The 26846-nt window shown below is 40.2% G+C and overlaps 1 protein-coding gene and 1 long non-coding RNA gene across 3 annotated transcripts in view; one reads left to right on the top strand and one right to left on the bottom strand.

Annotated features, from left to right (window-relative positions):
- The window catches only part of LOC129177428 (uncharacterized), a 72410-nt gene that overhangs the window by 26212 nt on the left and 19352 nt on the right, over positions 1–26846 (bottom strand). The gene's annotated exons all lie outside the window — the stretch shown is intronic.
- Positions 2013–26841, top strand: LOC129177427 (MAM and LDL-receptor class A domain-containing protein 1-like). Of its 2 annotated transcripts, none has more exons than XM_054768548.1 (49): positions 2013–2233; positions 2333–2385; positions 2499–2573; positions 3371–3585; positions 3673–3748; positions 4614–5011; positions 5675–6239; positions 6332–6528; positions 6598–6987; positions 7704–7996; positions 8494–8759; positions 9622–9684; positions 9838–9975; positions 10056–10312; positions 10402–10486; positions 10578–10637; positions 10800–10934; positions 11050–11306; positions 11400–11484; positions 11583–11822; positions 13119–13256; positions 13337–13593; positions 13683–13767; positions 13860–13919; positions 14083–14217; positions 14333–14589; positions 14683–14767; positions 14866–15105; positions 16393–16530; positions 16611–16867; positions 16957–17029; positions 17134–17193; positions 17356–17490; positions 17606–17862; positions 17961–18045; positions 18144–18365; positions 18461–18598; positions 19514–19770; positions 19873–19957; positions 20085–20303; positions 20400–20537; positions 21250–21506; positions 21585–21669; positions 21745–22263; positions 23812–24020; positions 24098–24251; positions 24340–24689; positions 24778–24907; positions 26296–26841. In XM_054768548.1, the coding sequence occupies exons 1-49, from the start codon at positions 2157–2159 to the stop codon at positions 26436–26438; spliced, it is 9093 nt and encodes a 3030-aa protein (XP_054624523.1). In that variant the 5' UTR covers positions 2013–2156; the 3' UTR covers positions 26439–26841. The 2 variants fall into 2 exon arrangements, with proteins under 2 accessions (XP_054624523.1, XP_054624522.1); XM_054768547.1 differs by having other exon boundaries at positions 16957–17041.

Here is a 26846-nt window from a genome sequence, read left to right as displayed (position 1 = left end):
ACTGTACATTTATAAGCAATAGATCATTTACAGCTCCTTAACAAAGAGTTTCTTTTAGCTTAGAGATTAATGTTTGTCTTTGGGGCCTCTCCCTATATTGACGCATACCGGCTGGTCTTCAGGAATGTAAAAGGTAGACGTCCCGCTTATCTCTCTCAGCACCTGCTTTTACATGATGCTGTGCTATCTTGTCGACACGTACTAAATAGCCTCCGCCGTACAGGAGTTGAGCTCTGTTTTGATACATTATCAGGTCAAACACATGGCTCGTTGTGTACTTATGCCAGGGCAATACTTGCATAAACTAGCAAAATGGCTCAACTGGATTTGTTTGAAAAAGTATTATGTGGCTTTTTGTTCATATTTGAACAGAAAATATCACAAGGTAACCTCATTAAAATTTCATTAGAGAAAATGCAGTGGCGTCCATCTGGATCTCGTTTTACACTCCAAAAACATGTTTGTGCGAACATATTTGAGACTTGTGCCGTAACTGCGTTAGTCAACTGCTGACGACATCATAGACAAGCGACGGAGCTGACTTCCGGTTCCTGTTTCCACATATTAGGAAGCTAATAGGCTCCTAACGGAAACGTTTTGTGATAAAAATACATTAAGAACACAGATGGAGTCACTCAGTGGATTAATAACATGACAAGACGTGCACCACATTCTGCGCTAACCGGAAAATGTACGCATAACGACGCAACGGTAAATGACGTAAACCGGTAAACATGCTAAAAGCGTAAAAAGGCGGTGTTTGTTTTGTGAGGAGCTGTATAAAAGGCACAGTTCATACTGCAAGATACGAATGAGTACTTGGCTAACGCAGAACAAACAGTAAACTCACAATCATTGAAGTTAAAAAAATAACAATAATGTTGTTGTGCTCCAATCATAAAATCACAACAATACAAGAAAAAAATGCACAGTTATGAGAAGAAAGGTCCCAAGAAGAAAGATGCAACATTAAGGGGGGAAAAATGGCAAAGTTACAAGAATAAAGACGTTTCCAATGTGTGTGTGTGTGTGTGTGTGTATGTATGTATATGTATATAATTAATTTTTTTTTAAAAGATAATATTCCCCAAAATGGAATCACAAATGTATGAGAGTAAAGGTTTAATGTTGCATGAATAAAGTTGTAATATTGCAAGAAAATGTTGTAAGATTACGAGAATTACCAGCCTTGTGTGTAGCTGTGTGTAAATGATCACACAAAGATAAACTTCACAAGATCCTTATCTGTACTCATTTAAAAACATTTTTCACTCCAAAAATTTTTGGAGTGCGACTATGGTTTTAAACTCAGTGGGGGAAAGTTTCTTGAACAATGATCACTTTATTTTCACAATATTTCAGCGATGTTCTCTGTGTATTCTACGTAGCACGGGTTTTCAAAGTGTGAGGTGGGACTCCCCTGGGAGGCGTAACAGCTTGAGAAAAATGAAGAAAAACGTATCTTTCAAATATTTTTCAAGCAAAAAATAAAAATATGCTCCAAAAAAATCAGTTTTTCAGGGAGGGGGCTGTGTTAGAGTATATTTTCTGAGAGGGGGCTTACTGTGCCACACTTGAAAAGCATGGTTTAGAGGTTTGGATTGGCAATAGGGGGCATTTAAAAAGTTACATTCTGGGTGTAATATTTTTGGCCTTGTCAGTTAAAATAATTATACTATTATGATAGCAGCAATTGTACAAATACTAACCTTCAGAACTTTTGTACGTTTTTTGTGAACAGATTTCCGTATTGTCTTGATAAGTGTATCTTTGACGCTTTTATGCCCGTTTGTTATTTTTTATAACCTAGCAACACTAAAGCGCTGACCTTATCTCTTGCCGCTTCCTGTAACTGTGCTGCTGCTGTTGTCAGTGGACAAACCTTTTTTTATTCCACAGCTTTAACCTGTTGTCTCCACCCACTGATGTGGCTACGTAGTCCGGCGGTGGGCTATAAATGCCCCACGCCCTCCGCTTCGTTCCCGGAGTGACACCAGCGGGTCCAACACACTGCGCTGGCAGTTAAAAGGTCACATCCATGAAACTGTGTTGCAACACACACACACACAAAAAAAAAATCACTCATCAATATTCATTCTGAAGCTCGTCAAGGTGAGCGTATTAGCAACAGAATAGCTGGAGTGAAAGGATCAGCCATGCTTGGAGGCTTCCACACAGATTTGTTAGTCACGGCGACTCTTCTCTTTCTAACTCAGACTGGCACTCAATGCAGGTAAGTCCATCAATAAGTTTCTCCCTTTTATTTAAGCTCATATGGGTTTGCAGGAAAAAGAAGTAATTTGTCAAAATGTTCTATTCTTGCCAATTTCAGGGCAGAAATTGACACGGCACCTGTTACTTTACCAGACTGGAGAAGAGATTCAGGTACGCGGTCACTGTTCTGGCTTTTGTTTTTTACAACATAGATCATTTTCGAACAACAGGGATTTAAAAAAAAAATAACATAATTTGGAATGCTATTTGTTTTTCTATTACAGAATATGTAACACAATGTGCATTTGGCTCACACAGTGAAGCGTGTGATTGGACAATGAGTCACAGCAGCGCATCAGGTAAGAAAGACTAAAAAGGTCAGGCCAAAATCCAGTTCAGTTTAATAAACTATGGCACTCCAAAGCCCATGTTTTTATTAGGGATTTTTCTTAGGGATTATTGTGCCTGTTATACAAGTAAGATGATATGTTGTTCTGGCTGTCAAGTCTGGTGGGAGTGTCTAATGGAACATTACTGACACCTAGTGACCAGTGTAGAATACAACATACCTTTAATATCTTTGAATGTGTCTTCCGAATGCCTTGTATTTATATTTTTGTTCATTTAGCCATTTTTATGCTTTAAAATGCTTAACTTGGGCAAAAAATACATACATATGCTTAAATGATACATATTTTTGTACTAATAATTGGCTGTAGTCAACCACAAAACAGCATGATTTATTAATTAATATATTTTTGAAAAACCGTGATAGTGAAGCCATGGGAAGTGGCAAGGGACCGCGAAGTGGCAAGGGATGACTTTAGTTGCATTTTAATCTACAGGCAGGCTATCTGCGTCTACCTATCACTAATTGATCTGGAACAAACTAATAATCTTTGATAATGCTGTGTTTTCCTTAGGAAAACCCTCAACAATTCAATATTCAGATAACTATTACAAAAGCAGCAGAAGTGCTTATTGTAATACCAACAATATCGATCTCGGTTTCCCTTTCCTCTATAATTAGCATTATTGTTTTAACATAAAACCTCATTTCTGCACCGTGAGTTAAAAAGAACAGTATAAAGGTCAGGGAGTGTGGACTTGAATTGAACATGGAAAGCACATGTACTGTACATTATTACCACTCCAGAGGCGGTTGCAGTGGATGTAATAGAAAGTGGTGCATTGGATCAAGGCGAAGCCTGTCTAGAGTTCTGGTACTTGGCCACATCTGATGCGTCTGCACTTCGAGCTCTAATCAAAAGCAGCACTGGCCTGGTGGAAATCTGGACCTCACCTGTAGCGACACAAGATTCTTGGCGACAGGTGTTTGTGCCACTAAACATTATTGAATCAGGGACGAAGGTAAGAAGTGGAATTTCATGATCATAGATGTTTAAATGTAAAAAGGTCCATGGGCCAAGCCAATGTAAATAATCATCGTTTAAACAGGTTCTTCTTGAAGCAGCAGTACCCTTGGAGAGTCAGGTCACATTTAACCATATTGGAGTAAGGAGAGGCTCATGTGGTAAGTACCTTGAAGTTTTTACTGTTAATGTCAGACTGGCATTAATGTATGCAAGCACACATGCATTTTAAAATGGATTGGAATTTGACCTGTTTTATGGAAACATGTTTAAAACAAATCAACTTCCCCCCCCTTTTTTTAAATCATGCTTTCAATATCAGTCAAATAACAACTGGACGATAAGTGCAATAAAACAGCAGTGCATTTAACAATGAGGCACATTGGCCCAACTAAGAATTGTACAGTAATCTTTTTTAAATGTTACCCGTTGCAACAAGATTAACGGAAGTGCAGTGTGTGTGTATATGCCTCCTATGAAATAATGTAAACACTGAATGCTAAGCCTTTTTGAGTGGTTCCCATATTCGTGTAAAATTAAAAGTTGATATGATTATTGTTATTAATTGGAATCAGGTAAATCAATTATTGATGATTCATGCAGAGTGACGGGGTGGGACTAGATAAGTTCGACATCCTCCCACTTCATTTTGAACATACAGATGACAAACTTATTTGACTCTGGTTTTATTTTATGTTTATTTGTGTTCATCTTTATCGTTTGTTCTATGTTAAATTGTTGTTCATGTTCAAAATCAAATTATTTCTTTTTAAAATCCTGCTTTTTCAGACTTAATGCTAAGGAAACAATTCAGTCTTCTATTTGGGTCAATATGGTACTTGTCAGCTACTAGTCAATTGTTCATATCGGAATTAGTTTTCTATTTCAGTAACAATCCTACATGTGAGATAGGTTATCGTAACTAAAAATGTGGCTGAGTCCATGAAAACCTTCAACTTAACACTTAGTCTTGAATCTGGTGTCGCAGCATTCAAGTGACCATCTATTGGGCTCATTCTCCCACAGGACACCAGTGTGATTCTAACACGGAATTATGGACGGACGAGTTCACCCGCTGCCTCTGCTCAGAGGGCCACCTCTCCTGCTCTCCCTCCCAGTGCCCTAAGGGTCAGATTTGCGGTCGTCAAAGAAGAGCCCCGAGGGAAATATCCAAGTCTGGGATGTGTACTATACACAGCAACACAGACTGCAGCACTTTTGATGGAGTGCTATTTCGCTTCATGACGCCCTGCAACTACATTCTGGCCAAGACCTGCTCACCTTCCGAGGCTCTGCCCACTTTTAGTGTGGAGGTGGTCAATGGGCATGATGGGAATTCATCAATACCAACTGTGCAGCGGGTCATTGTGTATGTGGGGAATGAAAGAGTGTCTCTTCTGAAACGGCAGACACATCGGGTCGTGGTGAGTAACTGCCATAAGGCCGAAATGAACAACGTCTTATTTAAAGCTGCAGTGTTGTGATATCAAAAGTAACCACTTTACTTTGGGAGACAATTGCAACGATCTTTGAAACTTTATCACGCCAGCCTTCATATTAATGAGTATTTAAAGTAGCGTTATTATGAACTAGTAGTACAAGGTGATTTCTTTCAGACAAGGGGATCATAACAATAATGAAAGTTAGCAAAATGTTATAAAATATTGACATGTGATCATATAAACATGATAACAATAGCAAATATGTTAAAGTAAGTTAAAAAGTCTTTAAAAAGTGCAGATCTCTTATTAAGAAATGAATACATTCCATATTCATACACAGCAAAAATAAAAAACAAAATTCAAAAACACTCACTAACTCTTAAAAAAATACAGTGAGCGGCAAGGATCGTCAGCTAGTATCGAGCCATTTTGTCCTGTCCTGTCTCGTTTTCCCACAAAATAACTGTCTTAAACCACTTTGCCATTTATACAAAACCCACTGATGTCAGGTGGCAACATCAGTGTGAAATGAGGGATGACTGTAATCACTTTAAATTTCGAATTTCAATTTGTGGGAATAGCTTAGTACAAATTTATCAGTTCTGAGTTCTAAGTTAGAAATATCTAACTGATACTGTCCTTTAGGTCAATGGAGTCTGGAGGAATCTTCCACTAGGCCTAAGCAGCAACACTGTCAAAATCAAGAGCAACCCGGCAGCTGTTGCACTGGAAACCAGTTTTGGTCTCTTTGTAACATATGACAGTGCTGGTGATGTACATATCACCCTGCCATCCGCTTACTCCCACACAACCTGTGGCTTATGTGGCAACTTTAACCATCGAAGAGAAGATGACTTCATGAAGCCTGACGGAACACCTGCATTTGATGCTACAGCCTTGGCTAACAGCTGGCAGAGTGGGGAGACAAACTCCACCTGTGAGACACTTCTGGTACCTCACCAGTGTGCCCCTTTGGAAGAGGCAGAGTATGCCGGCGATCAATACTGTGGAGGCCTGCTCTCTAGGACTGGACCATTTGCGACCTGCCAATCATTTCTGGGAGCAGAAAGCTACTTCAGGGGATGTGTGAACAAAATGTGCTCTGCTCACGGTGACCCGTCAGTGCTGTGTGAGACATTGCAGATGTATGCTGATATCTGCAAGGAGGCTGGAGTCACAGTGCCTACATGGTGGAACTCTACAATCTGCTGTATGTTGCTCAGTCTCTTCCATTTCCTTGGCATTTGTTGTAATAAAGCAATGACAGCTAAAGGTGCCGGTATCTCTCTCTTGACCTCACAGCTCCACAATGTGGCGAGAACAGCCATTACAACTCATGTGCTAGAGGATGCCCAGACGTGTGCTCCAATAGGGATTTAGTGGGACCTTGTGGAAGCTGCGAGGAACGGTGCGAGTGCGACTATGGTTTTAAACTCAGTGGGGGAAAGTGTGTTCTAGCAGAGGACTGTGGGTGCTGGCATGATGGAAATCATTATGAGGTAAGAGAGGTAGATGAATCAGGACTACATTACCCTACAGTAATACTCATAAATCCATTTCATTTGCAGAGAGGAGAAAGGTTTGTGGAAGGAGAGTGTGTGCAGCAGTGCCATTGCCTGGGTGGCAATAATATTCAGTGCATTAAAATGCAATGTGCCAGCAATGAGGTTTGTAAGGTTGAATCCGGGGTCAAAGGATGTTTCGCTAGCAAACCTGCCACCTGCAGCGTGTACGGCGATCCACACTATATCACCTTTGATGGGATGGCGTATGACTTTCAAGGAGGATGCAGTTACACATTGGCTACCACATGCGGAGGACAAAGCGCCGTCCATTTCACAGTGATCGGCCACAACATACATCCTCCCCTTCACAACTTTACCCGGTCCAAGCTGCAAGCCACAACTCTCCAAATTGGGGGTGTGCACATCACATTGAATCAGAGCACGGATGTCTATGTAAGTCAATGAAAAACTTCAATGACGGTTACAATTGAAACACTTAACCACTATCCTATTTGTAGTTGTCACTTGGTTCCACAATGCACCATTCCTGGTCCCCAGCACAATTTAGCCTAAGGACATAAGGTAGTTTTCAAAGCATGAGGTGGGCATGAGGAAAATGAAGAAAACATTTGTAAACCCTGCTATGTTAATGTTCAAGGCCAAATTTATAAATTTTTCAGACATAGCCTGGGATGAGCAGAAAACATAAATTATCCGCTAGGAAATATTTACCGGGGTTTAGGGGAAGCCCTTGCTCTTTTATGTTCTATCACGGAAGGCACTTTGCCAAACTTTGAAAACAACTACCATGGGGGAACAAATTGTTAAATGAGCTCCAGCGGTTCTTGTCACTCAAATATCACATCAGGCTCACTGACTTCCTGAATTTCACCAGCAATAATATCTCTCAGCTCAAGCTCATAGATAGATAGATAGATAGATAGATAGATAGATAGATAGATAGATAGATAGATAGATAGATAGTTAGATAGATAGATAGATAGATAGATAGATAGATAGATAGATAGATAGATAGATAGATAGATAGATAGTGTTACCAGCATTATTCAGTACATTTGACAGCACCACGAACAGCTTACATGAAAAGACGATACAGGCAGTTTGCAATATCAATAGAGAAATGCATTTTGTGCTCTCTCTGTCTTTAGGTAAACAACAGCCGTGTTTTGCTCCCTTATTCCACTACTGCCTCTTATGGTATGGTTTGGGTTTACAAAAATACCAGTTATGTTGTCATGGAGACAACCTTTGGACTAAAAATGATGATAGATGGGCAGAACAGGTTCTTCTTGCAAGTGGATGAGCGCTACAAATACGAACTGTGTGGCCTGTGCGGTACCTACTCGGAACAGCAGGACGATGACTTCATACAACCGAGTGGCCAAAATGCTACAGACCCATTTGAGTTTGGCGACAGCTGGAAGGTGCCCCACAATAACGAGTGAGTTATTTACTATAGGCTACAAACTTTTTCCACCAAAGGCTGCATACTGAAAAATCAAAGGGGCTGCTTTGATATTTTACATTTTGTAAACCAACCCATGTTATATACCTGTATATTTAAAGAAAAAACAGGCTACATCTGAAGTTTTTTGTTATAGATGACAAAGTGTATAAATACATTTTTCTCCTTACATTGCACTTTTTTGCTCGTTTCCATTTTTGCATAAAAACTTAATGCTTTTGCTATTCTTGATGTTTTTTTTTCATTACATTATGAATTTATTGTTTAAAAAAACATTTTATTTTAAAATATAAAAATTTTGACTATTGATGTAAAATTAACTTTTGCTCTTTTCTTCCATTTTTGCTGTTTTGTTTTTTTTTTTAGTTTTCCTCACTTTGGACACCCCAGCTATAAGTCATTATAGAAAGCAGCATGAAGGTTTTTCCAAATTATTCGCAAATTTACAGAAAATCCTCTCCTTTCTTCCCCAGGTGTGTTTCTCATCCAAATGATCCCCAACCCTGTGAGAATGAGGAAGAGAATGAGGCTTACGCTGTGTGTTATGCCATCCTCGGAGATGCCTTCAAGCCTTGCCATGAAACCATTCACCCAAGCATTTACATCAGTAGTTGTGTGTACGACTACTGTACCACAAGCGGCGACCGAGCCACCTTCTGTGAATCTCTTGAGTCCTACGCAGCAGCTTGTCAGGTTGGAGGAGTGGATCTACCTGATTGGCAGAGCGATTCTGCCTGTGGTGAGTGGTTGGGGTCCGACTTGATAATGACAGCAGTGGAGAACTTTAGTAGACTATTTCAATATTCTGTATAGCAGGGGTCCCCGGCTGAACCGGGCCTCAGATGTGATCGAAAAATCAATACACATAGACCTTTTTTTAATGACGTCTCATTCACCGTGAATGTATATGTAATAATGCGGTTTCTTTTATGTAATAATTAATTAATGAGTACAGTACACGAACAGACAAACTGCTTTCTAACTGGGGCTGCTGAAATTATGGCAGAACCTACTTTAAATATACTACGTATAGTAAATATATCACTTCCAGGCATCCTGATGCACCAAATCCCTTGTGTGTTGTGTGCATTGTTCAGTCATTTTGGATTAAAGTTAAAAGGAATGATCCAGACTTTCTATGACAGTGAAGATGTGTTTGCCATTCTCGTCCAGTCACTTGATTAAGACTGAATTTTTGTCCCTGACCACTACCAAAATAGGACTCCAACGCAAAACTGACGGTAAAAACAGGTTGCGCTTTCACTCAAGCACATTACAGTATCATCTTCTCTCTAGAAAATAAACTCCAATTGTTGAGTCAGTGTTCATTTTGTGTGTTTTGTACACCGTGTTAATTTTTGATTTTGCTTTTCTTTGTTTTATGCATTGGTACATGACAACAGCATTATTATTCACCGATCAGTGAGCTCCAAAACCACTACTTTACAGCACAGCAGTTCCACACTGTGTGATCCTAGCGTTCCTGACTGATAGAGTTAGTTTCTGTTAGTGAGGCTCAAGAAGAGCTATCCCCTTATCTATGGTGACGTAATCGTTGTCATTTTGTTCTTCTTTGGTTTGTTTCATCTTCCCCAATTCAGATGAGCCCCGAACTACAGAAGATCCTCCAGCAACAACTCCCTCTTCAACACTAGAACCAGATTGTAAGAGAGTTTAACATTTTTTCTGAGAAAGCAGTCATGCCTATTAATGTTTGGCTAATACTCGACTATTATTGAGTCAAGTATTGAATTGTTTATAGTCAGTAATGCATTTGGTAATTGATGGTGAAGTCATGATACTTTTTTGAACCGCAGTGTGTCCCATAAACTGCGACTTTGAGAAGAACCTGTGTGGGTGGCAGCAGCTCATACAGGACTCCTTTGACTGGACAAGATATTCAGGTGCCACGCCAACAAACGGAAGTGGGCCAAACCATGACCACACCACTGGGGGTAAAATCCAAATGTCACCACCACATCACATGACTGCAAGATTACATTCTGAGCACCACTGTGGATGACTGTCTTTCTAGCGGGCTTCTACCTGTACATTGAGGGCGACAGTGTAACCCATGGAGACCCAGCCCGTCTGCTGAGTCCTGAGTGCCATTACAACGCCCCAGTCTGCCTCAACTTCTGGTACCATATGTATGGTTCAGCCACAGCCATGGCCCTCAATATGTATCTGATCCAAGGAAATAAAGCCACCAAGATTTGGTCCATGAAGAACAACCAGGGACAGGACTGGCATCCAGGAAAAATTGACATCAATGTCTCCAGTCCTTTCCAGGTAAGCCTCGGACAATGTGTGGATATTCTAGTTGCCAGTCAGTTAAATTCATTTGATCTTACTTTGTTTATTCTCTTTGGCTGTGCCAGATCATCGTGGAGGGAATTCGGGGCTCTGATGCTTTGTCAGATGTGGCGATTGATGACATTTCCATCCACTTTGGTGCTTGCTCAAGTAATGTTAAACACATTTCTCATCAAATCAGTGACTGATACACCATAGCATCTCATGATGTTACAGTGTAAAACTTTATCAAACTCTTTAGGTAGCCTGGGAAGTGGAAATGAACCTCCCTTAACTGCAGAAGTCCTTCCCTCAGAACCAGGTTCGTACCAAAAAAGCTCAACTTTATTGCTCAATTAGTTCCGCCTTGAAAAAGCGGATGTGTTGTTACACATTAACATCTATGTCCAGTACTGTTCACCAATACTGCAGTTTTGATTAGTGATTACAAGTTATAATTTACCAATTTTTGTTTCTCTTGTAGTTTGCCGTTTGAACTGTAGCTTCGACAGCGGTTTTTGCAGGTGGAATCAGATGAGGACGGATGCGTTCGACTGGACATGGCAAAGCGGCTCTACGCCTACCTTAATGACTGGGCCCTCTGCTGACCACACTGGTGGTATGAAATAGCAGAAGATAAATGCTAAAAAACAGATTTTATGTTAACTGCACATGAGATCAGTCTGATGCCATTGAGAACTTAGCTAAAAAATATAATCCTTTTTCCCATTTAGATGGTCGCTATCTCTACATTGAGGCCAGTAGTGTATCCCATGGAGACACGGCCCGCCTCATCAGTTCTGAATGTTCTGCCACTGGTCCTCAGTGTCTGCAGTTCTGGTACCATATGTACGGCTCAGCCGATACTATGGGGCTCCATTTATATTTGCTACAGGGGAAAAAAGCAGATGTTATTTGGTGGAAGAGAAATGATCAAGGAAACAAATGGCACTTGGCTCAGGTGGACCTGACCGTCACAAGAGCCTTCCAGGTAAGATATTTTCATCAAACATCCAGTTCTGAATTTTCAGTCAGTAGTGTTACAAATATGCTCTATAGAAGAATCTGTTTTCCCTGCCTTAAGATCATCATTGAGGGGCGCAGGGGCTCCAATGAAGAATCGGATGTCGCCATAGACGATGTAACGCTTTACCATGGCCAATGTTCAGGTGTGGTACATGCATACTGATATATACATAGGTGTTGCTTAGTTTCAAAACTGTCAATTTATAACTCATTAAAATGATTTATTTTCCTGTCTGTTTAGAGCTAAGTGGTGTGGTGACCACATACCCTCCTAGACCTGATGGGAACGCCACAGCTCCCCCACACGTCACTTTGCCTGTAACTGCAGTTACAGAGCTTCCTGCAGTGAATGTTACTGATCAGTTCCCTGATACAGCTTGGCCACCTGTAGCAAACGCCACATTGCCTCCCATCATTGAAGCAACAACTGATTTTATTAAGAATGTTACTGAAGCTGGAAAGAACATACCACAAACCTCAGGTACAGTGATTGTACAAAAAAAGTACTGAAGGATCTTTGAATTATTTTTTTGGATTTGAAGTTTTACATTTATTAATGTCAGTATTTTTTTTAAAAGGCAAAAAAAAGTTATTCATATATTTAAAGACAAATCTTTGTTATTAGTGTCAACATTTCCGCTTTTTCACATGATGCCTTTTTGCTGTATTGATCCATTTTTATTGTTTTTTTTTGTTGTTTATTTTATTTCTACAATGTACTATTGGCCACACCCTGGAGGCCCCTGGTTTAAGTATTTCACCGAGAAGGCAAAGTCTTAACCAACGACAGAAGACTTTCTCCATGCTCTCTTCTTAGGACTACAGTCATCTCTCGTTTATCACCGTTAATCGGTTCCAGTACCGGCGGTGATCAGTGAATTTCCACGAAGAAGGATTCCTTATTTATAAATAGAATATTTTCAAAGTTAGAGCATAGAAAACATGTTTACGGCCTTCTAAATATGTTTTTTAACATTATTAGAGCCCTCTAGACATGAAATAGCAGAGCAAAAATCACCTTTACACTCGTATTACCCAATATAGTCGACATAATAAGAGAAAATAAGACATACAGTATAAGACAATATAGACTCACACGCACATCAGCGTGGAAAGGTCTGCTTATTATAAATGACTTTAAGCTTATATTTTGGTAAAGTCGCATGCAAATTCCCCAGTTCCTTGCTGTTCTGGGCTTGTTTTCATAGAGCTAGTCCCTTGTTTCTCTCACGAGGCCTGGTAACAATGACACACATACTCCTAACAACGGTTTGTTTCATTTGATACGCTGACGACACGCTTATGTGGTAATAATACTTACAGTACATACTTGTACATTATAATTACACACATACTGTATACTTAGTTCTTACACACAACCGCTAACCTGTGAAAATACTGAGACCTGTTCGATGAGGATGATGAAGATGCTATGTTAGATACGCAAACCCAGGCCTTTGTCTTTAAATGCGTGAGTACAGTTTGTCTTCTGAATGTCTTACATTTGTATTTTAGTTCATGTAAGCATTTTTAAGTTTTAAAATGCTTAATTTAGGCCAACCATCGATCAATATGATCGATAATTACAAAAATCCCAAAATGTACACCACCAGTCAAAACTGTGGACAAACTTGTTCATGTTATTAAATAAGAAAATGTCTCCAAACCTTTGACTGCTTGTGTACGACAATTGGATTTCTTTAATACATGGCTATTAGCAAACACAGACTGGCTATATCCTGCACTGCACCTGATGTTGTTCATTGTTTCACCACAGTGTGTCCCATTAACTGCGACTTTGAGAAGAACCTGTGTGGGTGGCAGCAGCTCATACAGGACTCCTTTGACTGGACAAGATATTCAGGTGCCACGCCAACAAACGGAAGTGGGCCAAACCATGACCACACCACTGGGGGTAAAATCCAAATGTCACCACCACATCACATGAATGCAAGATTACATTCTGAGCACCACTGTGGATGACTGTCTTTCTAGCGGGCTTCTACCTGTACATTGAGGGCGACAGTGTAACCCATGGAGACCCAGCCCGTCTGCTGAGTCCTGAGTGCCATTACAACGGCCCAGGCTGCCTCAACTTCTGGTACCATATGTATGGTTCAGCCACAGCCATGGCCCTCAATGTGTATCTGATCCAAGGAAATAAAGCTACCAAGATTTGGTCCATGAAGAACAACCAGGGACAGGACTGGCATCCAGGAAAAATTGACATCAATGTCTCCAGTCCTTTCCAGGTAAGCCTCGGACAATGTGTGGATATTCTAGTTGCCAGTCAGTTAAATTCATTTGATCTTACTTTGTTTATTCTCTTTGGCTGTGCCAGATCACTGTGGAGGGAATCCGGGGCTCTGATGCTCTGTCAGATGTGGCGATTGATGACATTTCCATCCACTTTGGCACTTGCTCAAGTAATCTTAAAAACATTTATCAATAAATCAATGAATGATACACCATAGCATCTCATGATGTTACAGTGTAAAATTTTTGTCAAACTCTTTAGGTAGCCTGGGAAGTGGAAATGAACCTCCCTCCACTGCAGAAGTACTTCCCTCAGAACCAGGTTCGTACCAAAAAAGCTCAACTTTATTGCTCAATTAGTTCCGCCTTGAAAAAGCGGATGTGTTGTTATACATTAACATCTATGTCCAGTACTGTACACCGATCCTGCAGTTTTGATTAGTAATTACGAGTTATAATTTACCAATTTTTTGTTTCTCTTGTAGTTTGCCGTTTGAACTGTAGCTTCGACAGCGGTTTTTGCAGATGGAATCAGATGAGGACGGATGCGTTCGACTGGACATGGCAAAGCGGCTCTACGCCTACCTTAATGACTGGGCCCTCTGCTGACCACACTGGTGGTATGAAATAGCAGAAAATAAATGCTAAAAAACAGATTTTATGTTAACTGCACATGAGATCAGTCTGATGCCATGGAGAACTTAGCTAAAAAATATAATCCTTTTTCCCATTTAGATGGTCGCTATCTCTACATTGAGGCCAGTAGTGTTTCCCATGGAGACACGGCCCGCCTCATCAGTTCTGAATGTTCTGCCACTGGTCCTCAGTGTCTGCAGTTCTGGTACCATATGTACGGCTCAGCCGATACTATGGGGCTCCATTTATATTTGCTACAGGGGAAAAAAGCAGATGCCATTTGGTGGAAGAGGAATGATCAAGGAAACAAATGGCATTTGGCTCAGGTGGACCTGACCGTCACAAGAGCCTTCCAGGTAAGATATTTTCATCAAACATCCAGTTCTGAATTTTCAGTCAGTAGTGTTACAAATATGCTCTATAGAAGAATCTGTTTTCCCTGCCTTAAGATCATCATTGAGGGGCGCAGGGGCTCCAATGAAGAATCGGATGTCGCCATAGACGATGTAACGCTTTACCATGGCCAATGTTCAGGTGTGGTACATGCATACTGATATATACATAGGTGTTGCTTAGTTTCAAAACCGTCAATTTATAATTCATTAAAATGATCTATTTCCCTGTCTTTTTAGGGCTAAGTGGTGTGGTGACCACATACCCTCCTAGACCTGATGGGAACGCCACAGCTCCCCCACATGTCACGTTGCCTGTAACTGCAGTTACAGAGCTTCCTGCAGTGAATGTTACTGTTCAGTTCCCTGATACAGCTTGGCCACCTGTAGCAAACGCCACATTGCCTCCCATCATTGAAGCAACAACTGATTTTATTAAGAATGTTACTGAAGCTGGAAAGAACATACCACAAAACTCAGGTACAGTGATTGTACAAAAAAAGTACTGAAGGATCTTTGAATTATTTTTTTGGATTTGAAGTTTTACATTTATTAATGTCAGTATTTTTTTTAAAAGGCAAAAAAAGTTATTCATATATTTAAAGACAAATCTTTGTTATTAGTGTCAACATTTCCGCTTTTTCACATGATGCCCTTTTGCTGTATTGATCCATTTTTATTGGGGTTTTTTTTGTTTATTTTATTTCTACAATGTACTATTGGCCACACCCTTGAGGCCCCTGGTTTAAGTATTTCACCGAGAAGGCAAAGTCTTAATCAACGACAGAAGACTTTCTCCATGCTCTCTTCTTAGGACTACAGTCATCTCTCGTTTATCACCGTTAATCGGTTCCAGTACCGACGGTGATAAGTGAATTTCCACAAAGAAGGATTCCTTATTTATAAATAGAATATTTTCATAGTTAGAGCATAGAAAACATGTTTACGGCCTTCTAAATACGTTTTTTAACATTATTAGAGCCCTCTAGACATGAAATAGCAGAGCAAAAATCACCTTTACACTCGTATTACCCAATATGGTCGACATAATAAGAGAAAATAAGACATATAAGACAATATAGACTCACACGCACATCAGCGTTGCAGGTCTGATTATTATAAACGACTTTAAGCTTATATTTTGGTAAAATCGCATGCAAATTCCCCAGTTCCTTGCTGTTCTGGGCTTGTTTTCATTGAGCTAGTCCCTTGTTTCTCTCACGAGGCCTGGTAACAATGGCAAACATACTCCTAGCAACGGTTTGTTTCATTTGATACGCTGACGACACACTTATGTGGTAATAATACTTACAGTACATACTTGTACATTATAGTTACACACATACTGTATACTCAGTTCTTACACACAACCGCTAACCTGTGAAAATACTGAGACCTGTTCGATGATGATGATGAAGATGCTATGTTAGATACGCAAACCCAGGCCTTTGTCTTTAAATGCGTGAGTACAGTTTGTCTTCTGAATGCCTTACATTTGCATTTTAGTTCATGTAAGCATTTTTAAGTTTTAAAATGCTTAATTTAGTCCAACGATCGATCAATACAATCGATAATTACAAAAATCCCAAAAATACACCACCAGTCAAAACTGTGGACAAACTTGTTCATGTTATTAAATAAGAAAATGTCTCCAAACCTTTGACTGCTTGTGTACGACAATTGGATTTCTTCAATACATGGCTATTAGCAAACACAGACTGGCTATATCCTGCACTGCACGTGATGTTGTTCATTGTTTCACCACAGTGTGTCCCATTAACTGCGACTTTGAGAAGAACCTGTGTGGGTGGCAGCAGCTCATACAGGACTCCTTTGACTGGACAAGATATTCAGGTGCCACGCCAACAAACGGAAGTGGGCCAAACCATGACCACACCACTGGGGGTAAAATCCAAATGTCACCACCACATCACATGACTGCAAGATTACCTTCTGAGCACCACTGTGGATGACTGTCTTTCTAGCGGGCTTCTACCTGTACATTGAGGGCGACAGTGTAACCCATGGAGACCCAGCCCGTCTGCTGAGTCCTGAGTGCCATTACAACGGCCCAGTCTGCCTCAACTTCTGGTACCATATGTATGGTTCAGCCACAGCCATGGCCCTCAATGTGTATCTGATCCAAGGAAATAAAGCTACCAAGATTTGGTCCATGAAGAACAACCAGGGACAGGACTGGCATCCAGGAAAAATTGACATCAATGTCTCCAGTCCTTTCCAGGTAAGCCTCAGACAATGTGTGGATATTCTAGTTGCCAGTCAGTTAAATTGATTTGATCTTACTTTGTTTATTCTCTTTGGCTGTGCCAGATCACTGTGGAGGGAATCCGGGGCTCTGATGCTCTGTCAGATGTGGCGATTGATGACATTTCCATCCACTTTGGTGCTTGCTCAAGTAATCTTAAAAACATTTATCAATAAATCAATGAATGATACATCATAGCATCTCATGATGTTACAGTGTAAAATTTTTATCAAACTCTTTAGGTAGCCTGGGAAGTGGAAATGAACCTCCCTCAACTGCAGAAGTCCTTCCCTCAGAACCAGGTTCGTACCAAAAAAGCTAAACTTTATTGCTCAATTAGTTCCGCCTTGAAAAAGCGGATGTGTTGTTATACATTAACATCTATGTCCAGTCCTGTACACCGATCCTGCAGTTTTGATTCGTAATTACGAGTTATAATTTACCAATTTTTGTTTCTCTTGCAGTTTGCCGTTTGAACTGTAGCTTCGACAGCGGTTTTTGCAGGTGGAATCAGATGAGGACGGATGCGTTCGACTGGACATGGCAAAGCGGCTCTACGCCTACCTTAATGACTGGGCCCTCTGCTGACCACACTGGTGGTATGAAATAGCAGAAAATAAATGCTAAAAGACAAATTTTATGTTAACTGCACATGAGATCAGTCTGATGCCATCGAGAACTTAGCTAAAAAATATAATCCTTTTTCCCATTTAGATGGTCGCTATCTCTACATTGAGGCCAGTCGTGTATCCCATGGAGACACGGCCCGCCTCATCAGTTCTGAATGTTCTGCCACTGGTCCTCAGTGTCTGCAGTTCTGGTACCATATGTACGGCTCAGCCGATACTATGGGGCTCCATTTATATTTGCTACAGGGGAAAAAAGCAGATGTTATTTGGTGGAAGAGGAATGATCAAGGAAACAAATGGCACTTGGCTCAGGTGGACCTGACCGTCATAAGAGCCTTCCAGGTAAGATATTTTCATCAAACATCCAGTTCTGAATTTTCAGTCAGTAGTGTTACAAATAAGGTGTATAGAAGAACATATTTTCCCTATTTTCCCTTAAGATCATCATTGAGGGGCGCAGGGGCTCCAATGAAGAATCGGATGTCGCCATAGACGATGTAACGCTTTACCATGGCCAATGTTCAGGTGTGGTACATGCATACTGATATATACATAGGTGTTGCTTAGTTTCAAAACTGTCAATTTATAACTCATTAAAATGATCTATTTTCCTGTCTGTTTAGAGCTAAGTGGTGTGGTGACCACATACCCTCCTAGACCTGATGGGAACACCACAGCTCCCCCACACGTCACTTTGCCTGTAACTGCAGTTACAGAGCTTCCTGCAGTGAATGTTACTGATCAGTTCCCTGTTACAGCTTGGCCACCTGTAGCAAACGCCACATTGCCTCCCATCATTGAAGCAACAACTGATTTCATTGCACAGGACAAACCACAACAGTCAGGTACAGTGATTGTTCTACAACTGTAGTGAAGAATTGTTTTATTGTTTTAGATTTGAGGGTTTAGAGTTACTAATGTCATATTTTTGAATTTCCAGAGTGCCAGCTCAGTTGTAATTTTGAAAAAGATTTATGTCAGTGGAGTCAACTGCTTGCTGATGCTTTTGACTGGACAAGACACAGTGGCCGAACTGCCTCCATTAAGACGGGGCCTTCTTCAGATCACACCACAGGACGTAATTAACCTTCTAACACACCATAATAAAAGCAGCTCATGTTGTTAACAACAGAGAGTTATAACAGACAGACACTTTCAAGCACACCCTAAGATACAAACTTCCTCATTTTTGGATGTTGATTTGTTTACTTTGATTAGAGTAGGGGTGTCACAATACACTCAGCTCATGGGACGATACAATACATGATACAATACACGATTCACGGTTCATGAGAACAAGATGAGATGATATTTTAATGTTACTTTTAAGAAAACTACAATGAAACAGACTTTTTTTCATTTAACTGAGTCACAAAACAATGCACATACATTTTAAAATGTTTTATAACTTTGCATGCATGGCCTAAGCATGATGCTTTTAACTGTTTAACTTTGTCCACAAATTGAAACAAAAACTAAAAATTAAAAAAGTTCAAAGAATGATGGAAGCTGCTACTACTAATCATTTATCCTACTACTACTACTACTACTACTTATGTCAATTTGCAGTTATGTAAAGACTAGGGATGTCCGATATTGGCTTTTTTGCCGATATTGTCCAACTCTCAATTTCTGATTCCGATATCAATACCGATATGTGTAACATCACATATCTCCTTTCGTGGAATTAACACATTGTGGTGACCTACAATATTATTTTCGACATTCACCAAGTGTACTTGAATCTTTTGTCATTTTGTCGAAGCTGTTTTAAAATTTGTCTGCTTAAGGAGACATTTGTCAAATACAAATTACGTTTTCACCAGCTTTGATGTAAATTAATCATGTTTAATCATATGCTACTAATACTATAGAATGTACTTAATATAACTAATCAAACTCTTTCGTGATGTAGATGTGAAGTTGATGTGATGTGCAATGTGAATTTATCTATCTATCTATCTATCTATCTATCTATCTATCTATCTATCAGATGGCCACTATCTGTATACTGAAGCCAACGGTGTATCCCATGGAGACACGGCCCGTCTCATCAGTTCTAAATGTTCTGCCACCGGTCCACAGTGTCTGCAGTTCTGGTACCATATGTACGGCTCGGCGGATACTATGGGCCTCCATGTATATTTGCTACAGGGAAAAAAAGCTGATGCTATTTGGTGGAAGAGGAATGATCAAGGAAACCACTGGCGCTTGGCTCAGGTGGACCTGACCGTCACAAGACCCTTCCAGGTCATTTTATGTAAACATTTTCTAGTCAATGATGTCACAGTGGTGAAATGATAATGACTATTTTTAAAGCTTTAACTTTGCTTTTTGCTTTTCCTGAATTAGATCATCATTGAGGGGCGCAGGGGCTCCAATGAAGAATCTGATGTTGCCATAGACGATGTAACGCTTTACCATGGCCAATGTTCAGGTGGGAAAGATGCACAGAATGCAACGCTGGCATTTTATAAATCAATAAAATTAAATGTCTATCTTTATTTTTTACAACACTGGCATTTTATAAATTATTATAATTAAATGTCTGTCTTTATTTTTAGAGCTGAGCAATGTGACAACACACCCTCCCATACCTGATGAGAACGCCACTGTTCCTGCAGTTACACAGCTTCCTGCAGTGAATGTTACTGATCCAACCTATGTTACAGCTGGGCCACCTGTTGCAAATGTCACATTACCTCCCATCATTGAAACAACAACTGATTCTATTATGGATGGCAATGTTACTGTAGCTGAACAGAACAAGCCATCACACTCAGGTACAGCGATTGTTCTACGACAGTACTCCCCCCCCACACACACACACATTCATTTTTTTGATAAACTGTCAATCATATAGTATTTCTGACTTTCAGTGTGTCAGCTCAACTGTAATTTTGACCAAGATCTGTGCCAGTGGAGTCAACTACTTACGGATGTGTTTGACTGGACGAGGCACAGTGGCCCAACTCCTACAATTATGACAGGGCCCTCTTCAGATCACACAACAGAAAGTAAGTAACCTTGCCACACACCCTCATAAAGTTGCAAACCCGTACAATTCCAGAATTCCAGAAGCAGTCGATGATGGTAACTCAGACACACTTTTAGCTACCAACTTCCTTGCTTTCATATGGTTAATTGTTCCATTCCCAGGACACAATGACGTTCGACTGTGAGAATGCATTGTTTTATTTTAAAACTACACTAGAATGTTCCAAGCAATTTTTATTTGTCTGGACTGTATATTTTTGTTAAAATAAACTGCTCAAAAAATAAAGGGAACACTTTATCACAATCACATACTTCTGTGAAATAAAACTGTCCACTTACAAAGCAACACAGATTGACAATCAATTTCGCATGCTGTTGTGCAAATGAAATAGACAACAGGTGGACAGCAAGACACCCCCAATAATAATAATAATAATAATAATAATATTAACAATAATAATAAATGTGATTTTGTTGTCAGCACAGTCAACTATGTAAAGAACAAAGTATTTAATAAGAATACTTAATTCATTCAGATCGAGGATGTGTTATTTTAGTGTTCCATTTATTTTTTTGAGCAGTGTATATTATGCTGTTTTTACTGAAATGAAATTTGCTGTGATGAGATATACCATGAAAACAGAACAGAAATCTAGTCCGAACACTAAATGTGAAAACTTATTATAGTATTAATAATGAGCTAACTAATCAACTAATCAAACTCTTACGCAGATGGCCACTATCTTTACATTGAAGCCAACAGCGCGTCACATGGAGACACGGCTCGTCTCATCAGTTCTAAGTGTTCCGCCTCCGGTCCAAAGTGTCTGCAGTTCTGGTACCACATGTACGGCTCTGCCGATACAATGGGCCTCCATGTCTATTTGCTGCAGGACAAAACAGCTGATGCAATTTTGATGATGAGGAACAATCAAGGAAATGTGTGGCGTCAAGCTCAGGTTGACATCACCACAGCTGGACATTTTCAGGTGGGGAAAATCTCAGTGTTGAACCTGCATGTTTTGACAGAAATAATGACAGGACATAATATTTGTTCTTAATAACAGATCCTTTTCGAGGGACGACGAGGTTCTAATGATCGGTCAGATGTGGCCATAGATGATATATCACTATATCGTGGGCGCTGTGCAGGTAATCAGATACTTCAACTGACAGTCTCCTCTCATTACAACCAGTGTATCTGATTCAGGCTGATCTATTTTGCAGACCTGACTAATCCAACCCTCCCTCCTCCCATAACAACTGATTTGGTTACAGACATAATCTCAAACATTACACAACCACAAAATACAAACTCTACGTCAACAACAACAGACACAACTGGCTCAAACACACAGACCACCACAAGACCTAAGACCCCAAACCCGAATGCCTCAACAACAACGCCTGCAGCTCCCGTCACAATTGGACCTCAGACCACCGCTACAGCTTTCCCATCATCAACCGACCACCAAGTAGATGAAGGAACAGAAGAACCAGGACCTGAACCAACAGCCGAGGAAATAACGACAGCGATTACATATCCCAAAACCTCAGCTAGACCCCTACCCACTGGATCCCACCCACAAACATCAGTGAAACCAGAAACTCCACCAGGAACAGTTACACAACCTCCAACAACAGCAACACCACAAGCAGCAACAACCAATGAACAACAATCAGCAAGTACTGTTAAACCACAGCATCCAAATGGAACTCAAGCAGCAACAACCACTGCTGGATCAAGTACGTAAGACATTCCTGTCGACACAACACCCAAGATACTTAAAAAAAAGAAATGCCCTACAGATAGCAATCAAAAGTAGCAACAATAAAAAATTAAGAATAAAACTGTAACAAAGTATAATATACCTCTGAAACATAATCCACTAAATTCCCAGGGCATTCAATCAATCACAGCTGGACTGTTCAGGTTGTTCAGGTTGTCTTTCCCCTCTCATCTCAAAGACTATGTGGGACACACACCAGTCAGACTAGATAGGACAGCTCTAGTCTAGTTCATGCTGAAAGACTAGGTGGGACACACACCAGTCAGACTAAATAGGACAGGTCTAGTCTGTGGATAAATAGATTGGATCTTTCACCTGGCTCTCCGACTAGACCTGTTGTATCTAGTCTGACTGGTGTGTGTCCCACCTAGCCTTTCAGCATGAACTGATGAAGCCTGCTGTTGTGAAGCCTGTGTTTGTGTTTGTTGGGTCCTACATTATGTGACAAAAACTATTTTTTAAATTTATTATGTACTGTCTAAAACCAAGGCATATTTTATATGACTGGTTTCAAACAGGGCCGCACGGTGGTCTAGTGGTTAGCATGTTGGCCACACAGTCACAGTCTGGAGATCGGGAAGATCTGGGTTTGAATCTCCCCTGGGCATGTCTCTGTGTGGAGTTTGCATGTTCTCCCCGTGCGTGCGTGGGTTTCCTCCGGGTACTCCGGTTTCCTCCCACATTCCAAAAACATGCATGTTAGGTTAATCGGTGACTCTAAATTGTCCGTAGGTATGAATGTGAGTGCGAATGGTTGTTTGTCTATATGTGCCCTGCCATTGGCTGGCGACCAGTCCAGGGTGTACCCTGCCTCTTGCCCGAAGTCAGCTGAGATAGGCTGTAGCATACCCCCACGACCCTAATGAGAAGAAGCGGCATAGAAAATGGATGGATGGATGGATGGTTTCAAACAGACGGCAAGGAGGACTCCACAATGTAGATTTCTTTATTCTCAACCTCAGACAAAACAAGCCATGGTCTCATACAGTTAATCTGAATCTTGTAGAAAACCCCTAGTTTATAATTTCATTTCCATTTCATTTTTTGATTACCATTTATATTGTTAATCAGGTACACTTTCATTTTTTAATTTGACTTTCACTTTCACAATCTACCTGAAACTGATGCCATATTTCTTGTATATGTTTACTTTTGTCTATATAAAAAAAAAATAAATTAACTTTCAGCTGACCTTCCGGTCTCTTCAGCAACACAAACTCGGCGTAACACTTCCTGTATCCGGTACTTCAAGTACGAGTGATTACTGTAGAGGGTATTTTGTAATATCACAATTTTTCATTCATACAGAGGAGGCATACTTTAAATGTATTGAAATTACATTTAAAGTATCATTTGACTATGTGATTGCCGGGCGCAGTGTGCTGGTTTTTGGTAATCAAAATATGGTCACCCTATTGTACAGTACGAGATCTATAATATTCTTAAGTCTTGTCCCTGTTGCTGCTAAATTGAGAAGTGCATAATGTTATATTTCTTTCCCCAGCGCCCCCCTGTCCACAGCATAGTCATTACTCCGCTTGTATCTCCGCCTGTGGCCCAACCTGTAGATATGTCAATGGCCCACCAGGCTGTAATGACACTGAAGATTGTGAGCCGGGATGTGTGTGTGATGATGGCTATGTGCTGAGACGGGGAGTTTGTGTACCTGTCCAGCAATGTGGATGTGTGGACAGAGATGGCAATAAATACAGCGTACGTGACAATTCCAAATAACTTTGCACCAGTTAAGTTAGTATCACTGCTATTGTGACGGCTTTCTCTTGTTTCAGTTTGGTCAAGAGTGGTACACCAGCCACTGCAGCCACAAATGTCAATGTCAGAGACAAGATGGCCTCGGGGAGATTGACTGTGATGAAGATGAGTGTGATAATAATGCTGTTTGCCTCCAAAGTGAAGAAGGGCATTACTACTGCCAGAAAACAGGTACCATAAATGGCAACAATGTGACTAAACTGGTTGTGCCTCTGCTATTTCTAATCTGTGTAACTGTTGCATTCACATCGGCCAACAGGCTTTGATAGGTGTTTGATAAATGGAGATCCACAGTACAGAACTTTTGATAACATGAAGCATGACTTTGAGGGTGAGCACTCATATGTGCTGGTCCGAACCAAAAATTTGCCCAGTAATCTCCCGGACGTCTACATAGAGGGCAACAATACACCCATTAAAGATGATGAGGACAATAGCAGTGAAGAAGAAGATGATGGTGATGATGACGACGATGAAAATGATGGTGACGACGATGAGAATGATGGTGACAATAACAGCAATGAGGATGATGAACACCACAGATTACAAGGGCTCACAGTGAAAGTGTACAATCATACAGTGGAGTTCAAGAAGGGTCAGAAGTTATTTGTAAGTTTCAAGGACTTTTAAAACTACGTATTTATTGAATTCTTAGATACTTGTTTGTCCAGTGGTTCATGATTCTGCTTCTCTATAGGTGGATGGACAGAGAACCAAGACTCCTGTTTCACCATCACTTGGTTTGAAGATTCAGAAGCATTCCTCTCACATCTATGTCAATACTGACTTTGGTCTCGCAGTGAAGTTTGATGGACGCAGCGATGCAGGTAACCAATAGTTACCTCATAGTAGCTTTTCAAACTTCATAAACCATTGACATTTAAAGTACAACCTCGATTGGCGTCCACCCCCTTTAGCGTGATTTCCAGCAAACGTAGAAAATTTTGCCTCTATTTGCTTACATTTTCAGGTTAGTGTACAGAGTATATGGTGCGCGTCTTGTCGTGTTATTAATACACTCCAATACAATACAGTTGCGAGTCCAACTGTGTTTTTAATGTATTTTTATCACAAATGTCCTTGTTAGCATTGTTAGCTTACTAACAAAATGGCAACCGGAGCCGGAAGTCAGCTACTGTATGTCGCTCGTCGATGATTTCATCAGCGGTTAACAAAAAACATCTTTTTATAGTTTTACATGCATAAAACAATTCTAAATGCATATACATGATTAATGAAAGGGATACATGAACATTTAAGGTTACTTTTACCTTCATAGAAGACGTGACTGTTCCCACAGGCATCGTGTGGCAGCAAGATCAACGCCTTCCTTTTCAACACCACCTTCCTGTTTTGTCATGAGTTATTGCTTGAATCCAACATAGTTTCTCACCTGCTTGGTCAATATCCTGGCAATTGCAACTTTCTCTGGCTCCATTTTGCATTACTGAGGTGAGAAACACTATTGAATTCAAGAAATAACTCCAAACAAATGCCAAAACAAGAAGGTGTTGATGTCGCTGCCACATCGTGTCACTGGGAACAGTCACATCTTCAATGAAGGTAAAAGTAATCTTAAATATTCATTTACTCTTTTGATTGATAATTTTTATGCATTTAGATTTGTTTTCTGCGTATAAAGCTATAATTGTAAAACTACGTAAACCTGGTTTGTGTTAATATTTTGGCTTCCTGGAACAGATTAATTAGATTTACACTATCTCTTATCGGTTAGTATCCGTTTCGGTTAGGAGCTTCTGGAACGAATGAATGACACTAACGAAGATTCCACTGTACTTTGATATTGGCAGTTGGCGCCACTAGAAAATCTAGGCTCAGGCTGTCTAGACAATACGGATGGATAGTTTTGCATTTACCAGACAGTGTAGCACCTGCATCTTTTTTGGCCTGATTGCGTAATGTGGGCAAAGTGTGTGGCTGGTCCATTAGGTTCTAGTACGCCTTTGAAGAATAACGACAGAAGGCATGAACAACAGTCATCAACACCCAGCATTTCACATTGCAGTTTCAGATAATACAGCCACACTATGTATTGACTTTGCTTATAGACCTAGTCAAGTTGTGGGATGTGTTAAAACCAAAAGACCTATTTTAGGAAACAAGATTGGAAACAAACAAAACTATGAAATATCACAGTGGATCTGCAGTAAATGAAATGTTTACCAGAAAATGACATTAGACTGTATTCCCACAGAAATAACTCTACCACGTGTATACAAACGAAAGGTGGGGGGTCTCTGCGGAAACTTTGACGGCAGAATGCTGAATGACCGCATGAGGCCTGACGGCACCATGGCCAAGACTGTTCAAGAATTTGGAGACAGCTGGAGAGTGTGACTATAAATTGGATGAAACAAACAGCATTCAATAACGAACTCTTGACCTCCCATACAACACAGCTTGATAACAATATCTGCATTCATATGTGACATGTTTTTTCAGTATCCCAAACACTATATGCAAAATCTAAATAGCCAATTGCTTTGTTCACAGCTAACGTCTTTATATTTTGTTGAGAAATGTGTGTACTTTGCTCAGCTGTTGCTATAACTTAATGACAATTGCTATGTGCAGTATTTAAAGAGAATGTCATACATGATTCCTTAATTTATGGTAACCCAGCATTCATTACATGCAGCGTATTCAAGCTAAAAACAGAACATGGAAATTCACAATCAAATGATTTATTGCATCTTACTTTTGGAAATAAGTGATCACCATGTACTGAATGTAACTCCAACATAG

This window comes from Dunckerocampus dactyliophorus, chromosome 2, assembly GCF_027744805.1.
Source record: "Dunckerocampus dactyliophorus isolate RoL2022-P2 chromosome 2, RoL_Ddac_1.1, whole genome shotgun sequence".
Classification (NCBI taxonomy): domain Eukaryota; kingdom Metazoa; phylum Chordata; class Actinopteri; order Syngnathiformes; family Syngnathidae; genus Dunckerocampus; species Dunckerocampus dactyliophorus.
The sequence above is the reverse complement of the archived record's forward strand: the minus strand, read 5'-3'. Positions and strand labels throughout refer to the sequence as shown.